This window comes from Bubalus kerabau, chromosome 21, assembly GCF_029407905.1.
Source record: "Bubalus kerabau isolate K-KA32 ecotype Philippines breed swamp buffalo chromosome 21, PCC_UOA_SB_1v2, whole genome shotgun sequence".
In the NCBI taxonomy this organism is placed as follows: domain Eukaryota; kingdom Metazoa; phylum Chordata; class Mammalia; order Artiodactyla; family Bovidae; genus Bubalus; species Bubalus kerabau.
Genome location: NC_073644.1, coordinates 48788422 through 48806905, shown reverse-complemented (window position 1 = coordinate 48806905; position 18484 = coordinate 48788422). Strand labels below are relative to the sequence as shown.

The following is an 18484-nucleotide window of genomic DNA, read 5'->3' as shown; positions in this document are numbered from 1 at the left end:
GACTTAGTGACTGAACAACAACAACAAATGTCTTAGGTAGTCCAGTTTCCTAATCTTGATCAGCTTCCCTGGTCCTTTTAATCTTGTTTCAGGTGGCTTCCTGGCTGCTCCTCCTCTGATTAATAACTATTCTGTCCTTTGGTACTCAAGAAGGTCATGGTGACTGGATTCTTACTTAAAAGAAATGGGGGACAAAAAGGCGTCCATGCCCGGGAGACCCACAGGGCCCTGCTTGGCATCAGTTCCCCATTTTCTCTGATACTCCTTGATCCAGAGGAGCATAGAATCCCTGCCAGTTTTCTTTAAGTTGCTACACAGGGCATTGCTCTTTTTCACACTTTGAGCAGCACCAGGTCACCTGCTTTGAAGGGATGTAAGGGAGTTTACAGGCAAGGGGGAGACCTGTTGAACACAAATGTATGCAGAGTTGTTAACAGTTGTCCAGTCTGTTGAACATACTGTTTAATTTTACCTGCTGTGTTAGAAACATTTCTCTTTTTATTCTTAGGAGCTAAGAGTGGTCTCCTGTATATAATTTCATAATGGCTCCAGCCTATCCTGGTTCTAGGGATCACCAGTATACAGAGAGCAATTTGCAAGATCTTGTCTCGTTTTAGATGAGTTTTCCAGCATAGCTTGGCAAAAGATTTCTTAATAATGTCTGTAAGAAGGTTTTTGTCATCTCTGATGTTGCTTTTTCAAACACTGTGGTCAATGTGACCCTCTCAAATCTTAGCCAAAATCTCGTGGAAGAGGGTGGGGGGAATTATTAGATCCTGGTAGAATCTGACATAGCTCAGAAATTTCGTTTGCAACAATACAGGGATAAATGCCTCTGAAATCACATCCACAGTGGTCATCTAGTTTTGCTATATTTACTCCATTTTAACTTTCAAATGCATTCCCCTTCTCAGTGTTAAAGTAGCTGTCACTGTTAATGAATTTACTGCTTTTCTGGATATGGGAAAATGCAAGAATTTGGTTTAATAAACTCTTCTGAAGACATCTAAGTATCTAAAGGCCTATTCTGCCAGTTCTTCTCAGAGCACAGAGTACCTCATTTCTGATCTCCACTCTGAATCCCTTTCAGGGGGTGTTAAAGGTCAGTGGCTGCCATGGCATTGACTTAATCCTAGAAGAGGCAGATGGCAGTTTTCAGTTGGCAGAGCCCCTTCAGGTCATAACTTCGCCCATGTTGTGAGGGCATTTCATGGCCATTTTGCCCCATGGTGCTGGGGATGGTATTCCCAAGTCTGGGGGAGATTTGGCCACTCAGTGTGCTGTTACTGGACTAAGCCATAAAACAGTATCCAAAAAGTCTCTGGACCACTAACCTCCATGATCCAGGAAAATATCCCCTTTTAATGCTTTTTCCCATATCTAGAGTTCAACTATTACAATCATTGATCTCTTGTATGTGTGTGCTACATCGCCTCAGTCATATCTGATTCTTTGAACCCTGTGGACTGTAACCCACCAGGTTCCTCTGTCCATGGGATTCTCCAGGCAAGAATATTGAAGTGGGTTGTCATGCCCTCTTCCAGGGGATCTTCTCAACCCAAGGATCAAACCTGCTTCTCTTATGTCTCCTGAATTAGCAGATGGGTTCTTTACCATGAGAGCCACCTGGGAAGCCCATATGGAATTATGCATCATTTTATCAGAGGCTCAGTCATATTTGGTAATATAAGAAACAATTTTATGAAATGGTGTATATATATATATATATATATATATATACATACATACACATACACAATATAGCTAGATTAGTAAGGTCATAAGCAAGAATTTTAAGTCAAGAACTTCAATTAGATGTAGCCCCATATATCCCAGGTTGTTTGACTTAGTCTATTCTGTACCAGTCCTTTTCTTTAAGGGAAATTTTATGTTGGCATTGTCTGTAAGACACCCAGCCCAGTTTCCTCTGTTGCTAGGCTGATTATCCTTAACATGACTTGATTGTTTCCAACATAGAGGAGACTTTAAATTTAAACCACCATAGTTTGGTGTTAAGTAAGTCCATCCCATAACTGTGAGAGGTTTAATTCCTTGGCTGAAATTCTGCCTGTTGTTCTGTTTGAGCTTGAGTAATGAAAATTCTCTGACCCTGTGTTTATGGCCAGGTCAGAGGAGGTATTACTAATAGGCCAGGTGAGAGGATCCAGTCTGGTAATAGCAGTAGTGGCCTGTACATGACTATAAACCTTTTTTTTTCTTTTAAATAAATTTCGTAAGAGTCAACCAGTTAGAGCCTTGGAGTAGAGAATCCATTTAGGTAGCCTGAGAGTACTAGACACAGGTCATTGGCCACAAACCCAACAATTGGATTTATTTTAGAAACTAGCATAGGATCACATGCCTATCATGGCTATGATAGAAAAACATTTGACTCACATGCAGAAGTCCAAGAAGTCAGGAAAACATTACAAATGATTGTACGAGTCAGATTGAAGATCTTAGGAAAGCTGTCTACTTCTGATGTTGTCTTCTTCTCACCCTGGTGTGAGTGTAGTTTCTCCTCTGAGCTTTATTTTAAGGGTGATTTTGAGGTCAGCTGTCCTCTCTTTAGGCCAGTGCATTGCAGGGGCCTTTTGTGAGTGGAAATTAATCAGGAGTCAGTCCCCTTCAGATTCACTGTGCATGAGCTAGTTAAGAGTGGTTAGTAAGGGTCCTTCCATACAAGTTGGAGATTATCCTTTAAATTATGTCTTTTTCAGTATGCATAATGCCCTGATTGTAGGTTGTGGGGCATCTGATGTTCATCCAAAGATAGATTACTAAGGTAAGCTTCAGATACAAACTTAGAGTATCTTTTAATAATTCAATTAAACTTTACATTAGTATAACGTAATAGCAAGAAACTGTCTGGGAGGTGAGTCTTACAGACCTCTGTTAACAAACTGCAATTTACCATTCATTGAAGCATCTTTTTCTTTCCAAAATTACTCTCATTTCTACCAAATATAATTAAATTAAGACTAATTAATTTGCAAAATATGTCTGGTCTCAAAAACTTGATCTGGTGATTTATATAACTGATCATGTAGACTTTTGTTTTGTTAAAATTTTTATAAGGAGTCTGAGACTGAACTCTTAAAAGGTATCTCAGGGCTAGGAAAGTCATGCCAAGGATTTACCACAGATTTTGCCTGCCAGATCTAGGTGAATTCCTCCCTTTTCAAGGTCCCCCAAATACCTTGAAATTTCTGTACTTGTTAGTGCAGTAGCCTTCCTAATTTATCTGATAAAGCTACTGGGAACTGAAGAGTCTCCAGTCTCTGGAGAGAGCAGATACAAAGAAAAGATAAATGTTCAATTCTGCTTACAAAGGTATAATTTACCAAATTGCTGTAAGTCATATTTAGTTTGAAGGGAAATTTTTCCTTACAGCTGGAAAACTGATTCAAATTAGTAATTTTTCAGATAGAAATCATAAAAAGTATAAGTGTTACTGAGTCCAACTCATTCTGCTTGCCACATGACAGGCCAGTGAATCTGAGAGAGATGTTGAGGCAAGGAATACAACTTTATTCAGAAAGCCAGCAGATGAAGAAGATGGCAGACTAACGTCTCAAAATAACCATCTTGTCAGGATCTGGGTGCCTGGTTCTTTTATAGGACAGAGAGGGAGAGGAGTTGAGGACGTGAAGACAATTATCTTGCACATATCTCCTGGAATGGCCAGTCATGTGTGTGTGTGTGTGTGTGTGTGTGTGTTTGTGTGAAAATCTCTTCAGGTAGAGGGGCAGGGTTCTCTGAGGCAGGTCATTATGTGTGATTATAAAAACAAAGGTTAAAGTCAAATAAACAGATCCATCATGGATTCAGAATTGGCTCTTCCCTACAACATAACCTAACAAAGGCTAACAAAGTTTTTAAGAGAATGCACTGGTCATAGCAAACACCCTCTGCCAACAACACAAGAGGCAGCTCTACACATGGACATCACCAGATGGTCAATACTGAAATCAGATTGATTATATTCTTTGCAGCCAAAGATGGAGGAGCTCTACACAGTCAGCAAAAACAAGACCTGGAGTTGACTGTGGCTCAGATCATGACCTTATTGCCAAATTCAGACTTAAGAAAGTAGAGAAAACCTCTAGACCATTCGGGTATGACCTAAATCAAATTCCTTATGATTATACAGTGGAAGTGACAAATAGATTCAAGGGATTAGAGCTGATAGAGTGCCTGAAGAACCATGGATGGAGGTTTGTAACCTTGTTCAGGAGGCAGGGATCAAGACCATCCCCAAGAAAAAGACATGCAAAGAGGCAAAATGAGAAAAGAAGAGAAAGGAAAGGCAAAGGAGAAAAGAAAAGATATACTCATCTGAATGCAGAGTTCCAGAGAATAGCAAGGAGAGATAAGAAAGCCTTCCTCAGTGATCAATGCAAAGAAATAGAGGAAAACAATAGAATGGGAAAGACTATAGAGATCTTTCAAGAAAATTAGAGATACCAAGGGAACATTTCTTGCAAAGATGGGCACAATAAAGGACAGAAACAGTATGGACTTAACAGAAGCAGAAGATATTAAGAGATGGCAAGGATACACAGAAGAAGTATACAAAAAAGTCTTAATGACCCGGATAACCATGAGGGGGTGATCACTCACCTAGAGCCAGACATTCTGAAGTGTGAAGTCAAGTGGGCCTTAGGAAGCATTACTACAAACAAAGCTAATGTCTATAGCTCTAAATGTCTATATTAATCATATTAATCAAGCCAGCAAGCTTGAGCCACCTCCAATAGCAGATACTAATGGTGGCTCAGAGGGTAAAGCGTCTGCCTACAGTGGGGGAGACTGGAGTTCGATCCCTGGGTGGGGAAGATCCCCTGGAGAAGGAAATGGCAACCCACTCCAGTACTCTTGCCTGGAGAGTCCCATGGATGGAGGAGCCTGGTAGGCTACAGTCCACGGGATCGCGAAGAGTCGGACACGACTGAGCGGCTTCACTCACTCAATTCAGTACTGAGTATTTCTTGGATCATGGGTTCTAAAATTTATCTTGGCCAGTTTTCTGTATATTTAGATTTAATTTGTAAGCACTTACTTTCAAGTCAGTTAAATATAGTTCATTTACAGGTTAGCTTTTACATAAATCTGTTTTTCTGCATGAATTTAAAAGGTTTTTTTCCCCCATTGCCTACTTATTTTTTTTTCTCCTGAGGTCAGAGCACAGGGGAGAGAAATACCAATTCCTTTTCCTGGGGCCACAGTTGGAGCTCTCCCAGTTTTGTAAAAACACCCTGGGGTTGGGGAGGGTGCAGGATGGAGCAGAGCTCTGATCATCCATAACAAGACTAGTCCAAAAGGGAAAATCCCAACCAATATTCTGCTGCAGGCAGGGCCTGAGGCAGTAGGGAAGGGCTTCCTGGTATTATCCTGTGTGAGCCCTGCTATTTACCAAGGAGGTCTCAGTTGGTCAGTATAGATAGTGACACATACGTATCAACAAACAATACCAAGTACTAATTTAATACTGATTTAATTAATACTAATTTAATTTAATATTTCCCAGTTCACATGAATCTGAAATCCATTTAAATTTCTCTTGTGCTTAGAATTGTTTGATTTTTAAGTATCTGCTTTTCTTTAAGCCAATTAAATATCCAGTTAATTTACAGATTAACCTCAGCAACAATATCCAAAGACAAAAACACATCTGAGACATACATATATTCAAACAGACATAATGAGAGATCTCATAGCTTTGTTTTCTAAACTTAGTCATGAATCAGGTATCACAATAGAAAACTCACTAGTTTATAAATGACAGTTGGAGTAAGAAAAAATTTAAAAGCATTCTTTTTTTTTTTTTTTAAATTCAGTTTCAGGAATTAGAGGTGGTCTAGGTAAGTGTTCCTGAGAGGCATGGTCTCAAGGCACAGGGAAGAGAAACTCATGTTCTCCTAGTAGGACTTACTCCTTCAGGGTAAGAATTCTGGGGGAAAAAAAAAAGTACTTTAACAAACTAGCTTTCTCTAATTGCACATGCAGAAATAGCAAATTTTGCAATTTGAAAACAAATTTTAACCAGTTGTCTCCAAAGTCTAAAGGATATTGTGGCCACACGGTCAAAAAATCACTTTTATTTGTCTGTGGTCATACCTAAAATTTAGACCAGGTAGTGGTCAAATTTGCCCTGATAGGCTGCAGTCCATGGGGTCACTAGGTGTCGGACACGACTGAGTGACTTCACTTTCATGCATTGGAGAAGGAAATGGCAACCCACTCCAGTGTTCTTGCCTGGAGAATCCTAGGGACGGGGGAAGCCTAGTGGGCTGCCGTCTATGGGGTCGCACAGAGTCGGACACGACTGAAGCGACTTAGCAGCAGCAGCAGCAGCAGCAGCAGCAAGGGCACATTGGCTGATAAAATGTCTCAGCCGGGATTGTCCGTTTGAGGAGATGGGGTCTTACTTTGATCAGTCTCAGGCTTTTGGATTATAGGAGAAAGTCCTGGACATGTGGGAACCCTACTCCATTTTCTCATCCTGTGGCAATGAAGATCAAACTGTGAGAGACCTATTTTTAGGCCATATTTCTTTGTCATTGGATCATAGATATAGGTCGACCCGTCATTTAAAATCTCCCAAGGAGCTCCCACCCAGGGTGGAACCTTAGAGGAAATGCTGCCAATTTTAGCTCCAGCAGTTAGTACCAGATGTCTGCATGCTCAAACTAAAGTAACCAAGCCAAACCAAAACCTCACCAGCTGGCAGTCACACTGTAAATAAAGCAAACTGTGAAGAGATGCCCAGAAATCAAAAACCAAATGGCACAGGTGCCCCAAAAAGATGGCAGAGAGATGCCCAGAAGTCAGAAGCTTGACATCAATCTTTCTTTCCTTTATATTTTATTTGTTTCATTTTTGGCTGTGTTGGGTCTTAGTTGCGGCACACAGAATCTTACTTGTGTCATGCTGGATCTTTCCTTGTGGCTCATGAGCTTCTCTCTAGCTGTGACATGGGTGCTCCAGAGCGTGTGGGCTTAGTAGTTGTGGTGCTCAGGCTTAGTTGGCCCATGGCATGTGGAATCCTACTTCCCCAAGTAGGCATTGAACCTGTATCCCCTGCATTGGAAGGTGGATTCTTCAGTGCAGTTCAGCCACTGCAGCACTGGGAAGTCCCTGGGATATCCCCTTTTGAATATCCGGCCCACTCTGGCATCACGTGAAGGACCGAAGCTCATTCTTGGACTGTCTGCAGCCTCATAAACACAGCCTTTTTCTGACTATATTCTTCCTTGTTTTAAATTGTCAGCATCTGAACACTTTTAAGCAGTCATCTCTACTCCCATAAAAAGTTCAGTGTAAGGATTTGTTAAGACTCATGCATATCGAAAGTTAATAGCATGGAGAAGCGAGGAGCTTACCCTTGAAGAGACTGACTTGTAGCTGTCAGTTTTGGCTGCCCTTTTAGATGTGCTCAATTCTAGTCTTCACATGTTCTAATCTTTTCTCAAACAAAGAGGTCTGTTGTCTTTCCTAGGTCAAAACTTCTGAATTTTTTCTGAGCTTCTGTAGCTCTGCATTTGTGTGTGTGTGTGTGTGTGTGTGTGTAGAGATGTATCTCTCCTGTTCCAGTTTCTTTTTTCTAGGGACTGAACTCTACTGGCCGTTGACCCCCAACCTTGGATGGGATTTAGGATCCTCTAAGACTTGAGAGACTTGAGAGACTTTGTGTCTTTAAACCTAGCTGTTTCCACATTGTATTTACTATTTCATCTCCACTAGGTGTCTGACTTTCTTCTGTTTTCTTTCTTTCCTTCCTCTCTCTCCTTCTTTCCTTCTCTTTCTTCCATGAGTATCTATTGACTACCTTTGAGATGTCAGTCACCTATACCAAAAATATAAAAAGAAAAGTGATGCAGTCTCTGCCTTCAAGATTCTTACTGTCAAATGGGGGACTAAATAATTATTACATCTGGTAATAAAGACTGGGGGAGTGAAATGTGCAGGGTGCTGTTTCATCTGCAAAGGTGGAGGAATGGCACCTGATTCAGACTGAGACTGGAGTGTGACCTTGAACTGAGCCCTAAAGGACAAATGGGAGTTTGTCAAGTTGAAAGGATAGCATGGTGATGTGGAGTGGCAGAAAGTTTTCAGCAGGAAGTCTTTGTTTGGAGAGATGTTGAAATAGCTGGAGTGGTTAAATAAGTGGATGAATTAAAAATACATAGAAGAATTAATTAGTAGAATCAGTAGGATTCTCTGGTTAGGATTGATATACTTGTAGGGTAGATAATATGTATACGGACTTCCAAATATGTAGCTTGGGCAGCTAAAGATGCTATTTACAAAACTGGAAGAGAAAGTGCCTGAAGGGCTTCAAGGAGAACTCATATTCAGGAATTGGTGGGGAAGGGATATAAAGTTGTCTGTAGTTCAGGAGTGGGGCAGTGGGAGATGTGGGTATAATGGTAATAGAGTATTTGGATTATGAAGAGAACTCAGGATGGAATTCTGAAAAGGAACATTTAAGACATGGAAAAACAAGGCTGAGATTGTAGGGCCAGAGAAATAGGAAAAATACGTAAGTGATCATGGTGTCCTGAAATCTTTTGAGTGCAGAATTAACCCATTGTTAATTCTCAGTATTCTTCTCTAATTGTCAGCCTCTATCAACAGTAAATGTTTAGTGGGGCTGTTGAAATTACTTTTTCTCAGTGTGGTATATAATCAAAGAGTTTTGAGATTCCTTAGACTGTTAGAGTGTCCATTTTATTTATTTATTTGACTGTACTACTTGGCTTCTGGCATCTTAGTTCCTCGACCGGGGAGTGAACCCAGGCCCTTGGCAGTGAAAGCATAAGTCCTAACCACTGGACTGCCATGCCAGGGAATTCTCTAGAATGACCATTTTAAATGTGATTCATCCTAATGCTTGGAGAACCTGGAATGTACCACCTCATGTTGAAACTTACGGATTCACTTTAGAGTTAAATACATAGTTTTATATGTGAATATATGATTCATCCCTGAAAGTTAAAGTCTTATGGTTCCATTTTAGGACCTGTGGATGGAGTATTTGAACATGGAGCGCATCCATTATGAGTTTCAGGAAACCGTTGGTCTGTGGACACAGGCCAAGCTTGAGTCCCATTCTGCGCCCTGCAGTTCATCAGTTCAGCTGGACTTCACTGATCCTTTGTTGGGTGAGTTGTATGAGTGAGCGCAGACCCTTTGAATGAGTGAAGCAATGGGTGAATGAGTGAGTGTGAATCAGAGCCATTAAATGTTAACATTCATATAGTGTATCCCTCAGTGAGAATTGCTTTTTTTTTTTTAAGGAATTCATTGTTAACTTGTCTACTACTTAGGGTTAGGTTATGCTATGAATGAGAGAAACTCCAAAAACAGTGAGGGCGCAAATAAGATAGGGATTTTTTTTGTTTATGTCAAAGAAGTCTGGAGGCAAGCAATTCAGAGCAGTAGCTTTATGGCCTGAAAGCCTTCAGGGACCCCTGCTCCTTCTGTCTTTCTGTCTCACTGTTCTAACATCAGACATCCACATATGGTTCAAGACGGCTGCTTAAGCTGTCATATTTGCATTCCATTCAGTGGGTAGGGAAGTCTCCCTCTTTTAAGGACTCTTTCAAGAAGCTCCCCATACACTTTCCAGTTACATCTCATTGGCCCAAACTGAGACACATGGCGTGCTACAGTCCATGGAGTTTCCCCACAGTCTAGATTTTGCTGATTATACCTTTGTGGTATAGTTTAACTTTTTTTTTTTGTTTGTTTTTTGTCTCCTGTATTTCCTGTAAATCGATATTGGGAAAGTGATTAAGTAGTTTGTGATATGTGTTCTCCATGATGCTTTAAAAAGACATTTCAGTTAGCTTAGAACATTTGAAGTACAACCTAGAATTAAATTATTTTGGGTTTGCAGTTTTAAAATTGAGCAGTCTGTATTTTTCTTTCATAAACTCTTTTTCTGTGTATCTGAAACTCTTAACCATACAGATGGATCATATTCCCAGAGTTTCTAAGTTAACTTTCTCACAATGCATTTTTCTAGAGAAACAGTTTTATAAATTGTTAGTTTTCTATTCTAGGCCACGAAAACTCATTTAACCTGCAAAGTTGATGACATGCTTTATAACAAAAAAGTAGAAAATAATATTTGGAGTCACTTAATCATTTAAATTACTGAATATATTTTTTAAATGTAGGATATATATAATTGTTGAACAAAATATTATGTAGTGTAATAGAACACTGAGGTGATTCAGAGAAAGGTAAAAATAACTTCTTGATCCAACTCTGCCACTAACAAGCTGTGTGATCAGAAAAAAATAAGAACCTCTCTTGGCTTTTAGTTCACTCATCTGTAAATGAAGGTGCAGAGCAATCTTACCTAAGATTAAAATTTTTCTCTCCAACATCTTTCTCCCTCCTTTTCCCCTGAAATAAGAGGCTTTTTTGTTGTTGTTGTTTGGATGATAAAAATTATATGAGCTCATTGGGAAAAATTAAACAGTTTAGGAAGGTATAGGGGAAAGTGTAAAAGTTGTCCTCAACCTAGCCATATCATTTCTCATTTTTAGTCCTGAAAGTTTGTTAAATGAGAGGAAGAGTTATATTTATAGATCTGGAAGCTGTTGAATATATGTGTCTGTTCATGTCCTCCCATCCGTTGTGTTTTCACTTTGCCTTAACCCTGCCCTAAAAGGCTGATTGTTTTTCCAAAGGTAAGCTAGTAATTTATCAAGCCCTTAATTTGTTCTAAGCACTGTCTTTGTATGCATTAACTCAGTCTTCCCAACAGCCCTGTGAGGGTTATCTCCATTGAGCCAGTAAGGAGCCTGAGGTGTAGAGTAGTTATGTAACTTGCCCAAGTCACAAAGCTGGGGCTTTGAAGAGCAGGCTTCAGAGACCCTGCTCTTCATCATTTACCTTATTTTATTTCTGGCAATCAGTACAGGTTGCAGTTCTAAATAAAAGTAAGATCTAGATTTGTAAACAATAAGTTTCAGGTTTTTCTCAGGTGAGAGCAGGTTAGGTAATGATTATATCAAACGATTGAACTTGTGATTGTGATTATAGGAAAAATTTCAGTAGCATGTCATAGTTATTGTATACTTGTGACACCAGCTTCTTTTTCTCAGATTTGTTGGCTTCATAACTTTGTCAGTTGTGGTCCAGAGTTGTGATTATAGTTAAATATGGTCTGAATTTTTATTTCTTTTATTTTGTATTTAAAGTATCATTCTTGATTTTTCTTTCATAGTAAGTTATATCAGGATGGGAAGAGATCCTCTCCACCTCCCCACTCCCATTTTCCTTTAGAATTATGAGCTAATGTTGCTTGAAAGAAATTTGAACATAGGAATCTTACCCAGTGGTGAATATCCTGCCTTATTACATTCTGTGCATAGATTGGTAGTTCTAGTGGAAAAACCCCAGCTATAAGGGACAGTCCTGTACTTGACCTGTTTGGAATGTTAAGTTCCATTTGTTTGGATTACAAACAATACAAGTTTTCTTATGCCAAGTAAAGTCATGGCTATTAAATTTTCTTTAATTTTTCTTAACAAGAATAGAAAATTGAATGCTATATCTGGAATGAAATCGGAAGTTCAGAGTAGTCCCTTAAGTACTTTGTTGACTTATTGACTTGAAATTCCCTTGACCTTTCCTGGCCTCTATTATATTGCATGGCAGCATTTTTCTTCACATTCTTCATGAGCTGTGTGGTATGTGGATAGTGTAGTGAAGAAAAAGGTAGGGAAGATAGGAATTTATTAGACACCTCCTGTGTTTCAACTCTCTACTGAGTACAGAAATGTAAACATTTACGTTGGATTGATCAGTATGAGACCATGTGCAATCTAGTGCAAAGTTGCATGGTGCAGATTTACCTTGATTTACCTTTATTTTTCTTGTGTGGTGCCTGACTTCTTATTTGGACTCATAAATCAGTTTTTGAGTGAATGAATCAATGAATGAATGAATGACTAGTGAAAGTCGTTCAGTCGTGTCCGACTGTTTGTGACCCCATGGACAGTCCATGGAATTCCCCAGGCCAGAATGCTAGAGTGGGCAGCTGTTCCCTTCTCCAGGGAATGTTCCCAACCCAGGGATTGAACCCAGGTCGCCTGCATTGCAGGTGGATTCTTTACCAGCTAAGCCACAAGGGATGCCCATGAATGACTATATGACTATATAAGTTCTATAGGAGGTTATGCCCATGTCTTCATTCAACTTAATTCTACTGTTTTCAGCCCCCCTAATCAAACCTTGGTCTTATATGGTACTTTTCACTCAGCTTCATTCCATAATGCCCATCCCTCTTTCTCGTTTATTTCTTGTGGTTGCATTAAACTCTTAACTGGGCTACCTGCTCCATTTCCCCATTCTTCTCTCCAGATGATAGCCACCATCTTTCTAAGCCTTGCTTAGTGTCATTTACTAGATCCCTTTTGCACTGGTGTCAAGTCCAAACACCTTAGCAGGTCATGCAAAGCTGTCTAGGGTAATAATTTAAGATTGTGACCTGTAGCTCTGTAACTATCATCAAGACTTTTTGAGGATAGTAATTCTATTTAATCATACCACATGCTCCCAAGCTTCTAGTTCCTAGTAGAATATTATTAGGCCAGTGGGTGATCCCTCAGAACTTGCAAATAACAAAAGATAATTTTATTCATTTAGGTCTCTGGTGGTTTAAAGAGCTATTCTTCAGATCTTTAGTATTCTTTATGAAGGTAGCAGACTATGTAATTATGTAGTACATTATGACCTAGTAGAAGCCATTAGTCAGCAAAATGACAATTTTTTTTCAGCTAAAGAAAGAGTTTTAAGTAACCTGCGGAAGCATGAGGACCCCCAGCCTCCTCTTGTTCTGCACCTGATGAGGCCTCCTGTGCCAGTTATTTCCTCAGCCATGCTCCTGAGTCAGAAGGATGCCACCGAGCTGGTGCGCACAGACCTGAATCTGCTGCAACAGCAGGCGAGGTAAGAGCGCACTGCCCAGGGTCATGGCTGTGTGCTTGCTGCTCTGACATCCTGCCGAGCAGTGCCGCCAAGGGCTCCCTCCTTAGCCCTCTCACCACGAGGGCAGTTTGACCAGACTGGCTCAGATGGTTATCTTAGTTAACCAAGTTGTGACAAATCTTTTAATTTCACATGGAAATCATGTGGGTTTTCACGTACTCTATAAATTGTACGTGTTTCTTGGGGCATTTCTGCGTCAGTAGCGCCAGCTAAATTTTTTCTTAGGCTTCTCCTGAGGAAACCATATAATATTGGAAAGACGATGTTCAAAGGGAACAGAATGAGATTTATTTTCTTTTGTCACTGCTTTGCTCTCTAAATGTCCGAATTCTTTTAAAAATGACATAGATACTTGATGGAAGGGCAGGAAATACTCATTTAATATTCTGAGTTCATGGTGGTTACAGAATGATCAGCTGTTTGTTTTGATTCTAGCTTGTGGTCATGTGAGGAGGATTGTGTGTGTTTTACTTATACAGTGAAAGAGTTTATCTTTGCAAAACTCATAGGAATCCATCTATTATTGGGCCTTTTTCCATTGGTTGTTTTTGGTTTATTCGTGTCGTGTGTGTTGTTTGCACCACACCGCACAGGCTCCTTGCAGATTACTGAAATAATACAGTTAGGACAGTGTTGAGAACTAGCTTATCTGGTCTTCCACATGTCGGTTTGAGCTCCTAATACCTAAGAAGTCACTATGTGTGTGCTCAGTCACTAAATTGTGTCTGACTCTTTTGCAACTCCATGGACTGAAGCTTGCCAGGCTCTCTGTCCATGTGATTTCCCAGGTGAGAATACTGGAGTGGGTTGCCATTTCCTTCTCTAGGGGATCTTCCTGACCCAGGGCTTGAACCTGTGTCTCTTGCATTGGCAGGTGGATTCTTTACCACTGAGCTTCCAGGGAAGCCCTTAAGAAGTCACTGGTACTTAGAAAAAAGGTTCCCCCTTAGGATGATTAAATTAGCATGAAATTTTCATTTGTTCTTGTGTACTTAAGGGTTCATTAAAAAAAAAAAACATTGTTGATATAACGCAAATTTTAAATGGAGCTTTGTTTCTAGCTAAAAAGTTGTTATACTTTTCCTTCCTTTCTTAACTTTCTTGTTAACCAGTGACTGCCAGGGAGAGGGTTTGGGTAAGTCTTGGCACGCACTTTTGGTTTCTTGTTACTGTGAGATTCGTGTGTGTTACTGTTCACTAATGCAGGCTGGGAGTGACTGGAAGCCTTTATCACTCATAAAGTTTTTCCTAAGACTTTTAAAATAACTTCTCCTGATGATGTTTTTCAGAACTGCAGCTCTTCGGGAATCTCAGCAGGTTGCGCTGGATAGTGAACTGTTGGACACAATGCCCAAGCAGTATGTTAATCGAGAAGAACAGACCACACTACATTTGGAGTGCAGAGGCAGTAGTGGCAAAAAGTGCCAAGGAGCAGCAGTTGTAACAGTTCAAGTAAGATTAAGTTTCCTCATAGTTCAGAGAATTTCATTTGAGGTCCTAATATGGGCATATCATTGAGAAAGACTGAAAGAAATATTTACTACATCATCCACGTCCCACATTTAATAGTTTTGGGGAGAGTGAAGCTGCCCATACTGGAATGTCCCCTGGAGAAGAGCATGGCAACCCACTCTAGTATTCTTGCGTAGAGAATCTCTTGGACAGAGGAGCCTGGCGGGCCACAGTCCATGGGATCACAGAGTCGGACATGACTGAAGCAATTTAGTATAGCACCAAGCTACACACAAAGCTGATCACTTACTTCCATAAGTGCTGATGAGTCTTCCAGGACAGACAGACAGAAATAAAAAGAAAAGTGGAATCATTGAGATGATTCTGAGAGAGAGGGGCTCCAAGTGGTTTTTAAAAGATTTTGGTGATGATAGTTTGGATTCAGTGAGAAGAATGTGGGAATGGAGTCACTATCTAGGGGTCAGTGGCTCGATCAGTTTGTTTCAGTTGTCTTGGGGAGTAGTGATAGGAATTCACGTTGGAAAGGTTGGAGCTCACATTGGAAAGGATCATCACCTGGGATCTTCCCGAGTAAAGATATGTGCTGCAGATAGTGGGGAGTCACTGAAGACAGAGGAGGGCCTCGTGGAAAGCAGATCACTTGGGCAGAGCTTGTCAACAGACCAAAGTTGGGTCTGTGACATTGTAAAGACTTCAAATGGAAGGTTAGCTTTAGCCAACATGTCATAGCACTTAATTTATGCAAGGTACCATCTAAACACTTTATATAACTTATTTTATCCTCACCACAACACCAAAAGGTGGATATTCTTTTTGTCTGTATTTTTCAGATGAAGAAATACAGGCAAGGAGCAATTAAGTTACATGTCCAGAGTGACGGTGCCAGTGCAGGGCAAAACCAGGAAGGCCCAGGCAGAGTGCATGCTCCTTAGGCAGTGCAGCTTGCTGTTCCTGCAAGTGAATTCAGAATTCCCTGAGCTGGGAAAGAAATGCTTGGAGAGGGGCGCTGGCTGCTGCTTGAGTACACCCACACAAAAATAGCTCCTCTTTTTTGTTAGCTTTTACAAATTGGGGGACGTATTTTTCTGACTTTTAGTTGTCTTTCAAAAATGTCCCTTCTTTTTGTGCCAGTCCTAACAATTCTAATGTAGATTTCATCAGTCTCTTCTAGGAGACTATTTTCTCTGAAATGTCTTCTTTGAAATAAGTTTTATAGTCATATTTTTCATTACTTTCAATTTTTGTTTTTTTCCAACATAGTTGTATGCATCTATTAAGAAACTTGACCTGGAATGTGAGATTGCTAAATATTGAGACAACATCTTTGGCCAGGTGCTTTATGAAGTTACTTTTCTTTCTGTGTGTGTGTGTTTCAGTGTGGTTTATTCCTTCTGTTGCTAATGCTTTAGAAAGACTGAGGTAGAGAAGTATTTAAGAAGGATCACTAGCTAAAATAATAAAACAGGAAGAAAAGTTTGCCAGCTGAGGGTGGAGTTTGAGTTGGTGGGAAAAAGGCTGAAAATGCATCTCGTTGTAATGAAAAAGGAACTTTTTATTACCAATCTGTGTTTTTACAAATACAGTGTTTTTCCATATTTTGAAATTACACATCTATGTCAGGCTGTTAATTCTATATAGAGAAGGGAATTCTCCTAAAATGCATTTTTGTAAGTGACTGTTGAGATAAGTACAAAGAAATGTTTTTCCAGTTCTGGCTAACAGCTTACTCTTTGAAGAGTTGTAAATATTTGCTGTCCCAGCCAGAGATAAGTCTGACTGTGTGACTTCTTATTAATTTGCAGAGTCTTGTGATGGAAAATACCACCCAGCAGACCTGGGAGCTTGAGCTCTAAGCCTACCAATGACCTTTTTTCTTTTTCAGAAAAAAGGATCATAATCTTGATTTATCTGAACCCTTGAATTGAAATTTCTTTTATAACCTTTAGTTTGTTAATTTTGAAATAAAAAGCTACATCTTTTCTAAAATACCTTCAAAGTAATTTTGATTGAAGGGAGATCAGAAAGAAGATGATATATGACAAGAATTAAATGAATATGGTTTAGATTTTGCTTTTACAGACAACACAAAAATATTTATGCTTATTTTCAAAAGTAAAATTGGTAGATGCTAAGATCACTTGAAGAAAGAAGTAAAAAAAATGAGAAAGGATGAAAAAAGAGGGGATTTTACAGATTCTTAAAGAGTTTGAAAAATAGCTGTGTTTTGTGGCCATAACCTCATTAGAAATATCCAAGTTTTCTTAAAGCACATTTTAATTTTCTGCTGACCTTTCTTGTTGCCCTGTGATTTTTCAGTTTGGGAAATCTCATCATTTGGAAAAATCCAGAAGCTTGGGAACTTCCACTGATGGCTCCTAGAAATATCAGTATCAACAGTACTGTTTACTTCAGCCATTATTTTGCCTGATGATGCTGATGTGCCAGGGGAATTAAAAATGTAAAGACAGCAATCACCTTTCGTAGTCTGAGGCTTAAGTAGGATTTCTTTGGAAGGTTATATAGAAATTGCTAATTACAGCTGTCCTGGGCAGTACTTACTGGTCATAATGTCTAGGAATTAAAGATAAAATTATTTTTTGCTGCTCGTCTATGGCTGAGAGCAAAGTAGAGGAAAATTGAAGCTCTAGCTGCCATGAAGTTTGGGGATTATGTATGCAAGTCTGTTAGGTTTGCTCTGATTTTTTGTTAAAGATTGTACTTGAATCTAAAGTCACCCATTACACAAATGGATAACTTTAGTTTGTAGGAAGAGAGGTGTTTGTCAGGAAAAGGGAAAGTGAGTTCTGAGTGTTTATGGATTCATCAATAAACTGTCACTGGGAGAGAGTATTCCTACAGGAGGGAGATTATATAATTGCATGAAACTGTAGCCCTTATACATGTGTGTCCAGTGGACACTTCATGGTTGTGACTAGTAGTGTTGATCCTGTTTGACATCATTCTCGCATCTGGTGATGCTGTCATGAGGCCTCTTCTAGACTCTTCTAGTCTCCCTGAATCTGTAGCCACTTCTTAGTTTCTTCCAGGGTTCCTCTTCATCTGCTCAATGCTTGGATTACTGGTTGTGCTTGGTTCTACTCCTGATCCCCTTCTTCACTGCAATATATGCTGCTTTTTGTCTTCTGTCTGTGCTAGAGTTCTTAATCTAGGATTTGTAAATGGTCTTTGGTGGGTCAGTGAAGCCCCTGAAAGTGTATAGAAAATTTTTTTTTTGGAGAGTTCATAGATTCAGTCGATCCTCAATAGTCCCTGACCCCTAAAAGGTTAGTCTGTTTGTTGATGACTCCTGTTCTGTTTGTCAAGTCCAGAATTCTCTCTTGAGTTCCAAGTCTAGACTTCTTGCTTACTTAGCATTCTATCAATGTCCCAATGATAACTCTGTAGGTCCCAAACTAATCTCATCTTTATCCCTCAAACCTATTTTTTTCTCTAATTCCACTTACTTGGGCTCCCAAGATGAAGACCTAGGCATCAGAATTCACATCCGCAATCCCACCCCTATACTTCCCATTTGGTCACTTTCCAAGTCATATTGGTTCTGCCTTTGAAATAACTTTGATTGTATTCTTTCTTTGTTTCTGTTGACATTGCCCTGTGGTCAGCCCACTTCTCCCCTGAACTGATATATCAGCCTTCCTGTCCATAGTCTTTCTCCCTGTCTAGTTCATTTTTCCCCATTCATCTTTTAAAACACAAACTGATCTCATTTCCAGGCTAAACACCTGTGTTGGTTCTTGCATGCTCCATTGCTCATTTGTGTTCAACTTTTTGTAACGCCATGGACTGTAGCCTACCAGAGTCCTCTGTTCATGGGATTCTCCAGGCAAGGATACTGGAGTGGGTTGCCATTTTCTCCTCCAGGGGGTCTTCCCAACCCAGGGATCGAACCTGAGTCTCCTCCACTCCTGCATTGGCAGGTAGTGTCTTTACCACTGAGTCACTGGCTTCCTTGATATAATGGTTCTCTTGTACCTAAAAA

The 18484-nt window shown here is 39.8% G+C and overlaps 1 protein-coding gene across 2 annotated transcripts in view; it reads left to right on the top strand.

Moving 5' to 3' along the window:
• The window catches only part of EPG5 (ectopic P-granules 5 autophagy tethering factor), a 127564-nt gene that overhangs the window by 59578 nt on the left and 49502 nt on the right, over positions 1-18484 (top strand). For both annotated transcript variants that reach the window (XM_055559455.1, XM_055559454.1), the window contains exons 25-27: positions 9023-9167; positions 12801-12972; positions 14301-14463. In XM_055559455.1, coding sequence (XP_055415430.1) covers positions 9023-9167; positions 12801-12972; positions 14301-14463 — 480 coding nt within the window. The remainder of the gene's footprint in view (positions 1-9022; positions 9168-12800; positions 12973-14300; positions 14464-18484) is intronic.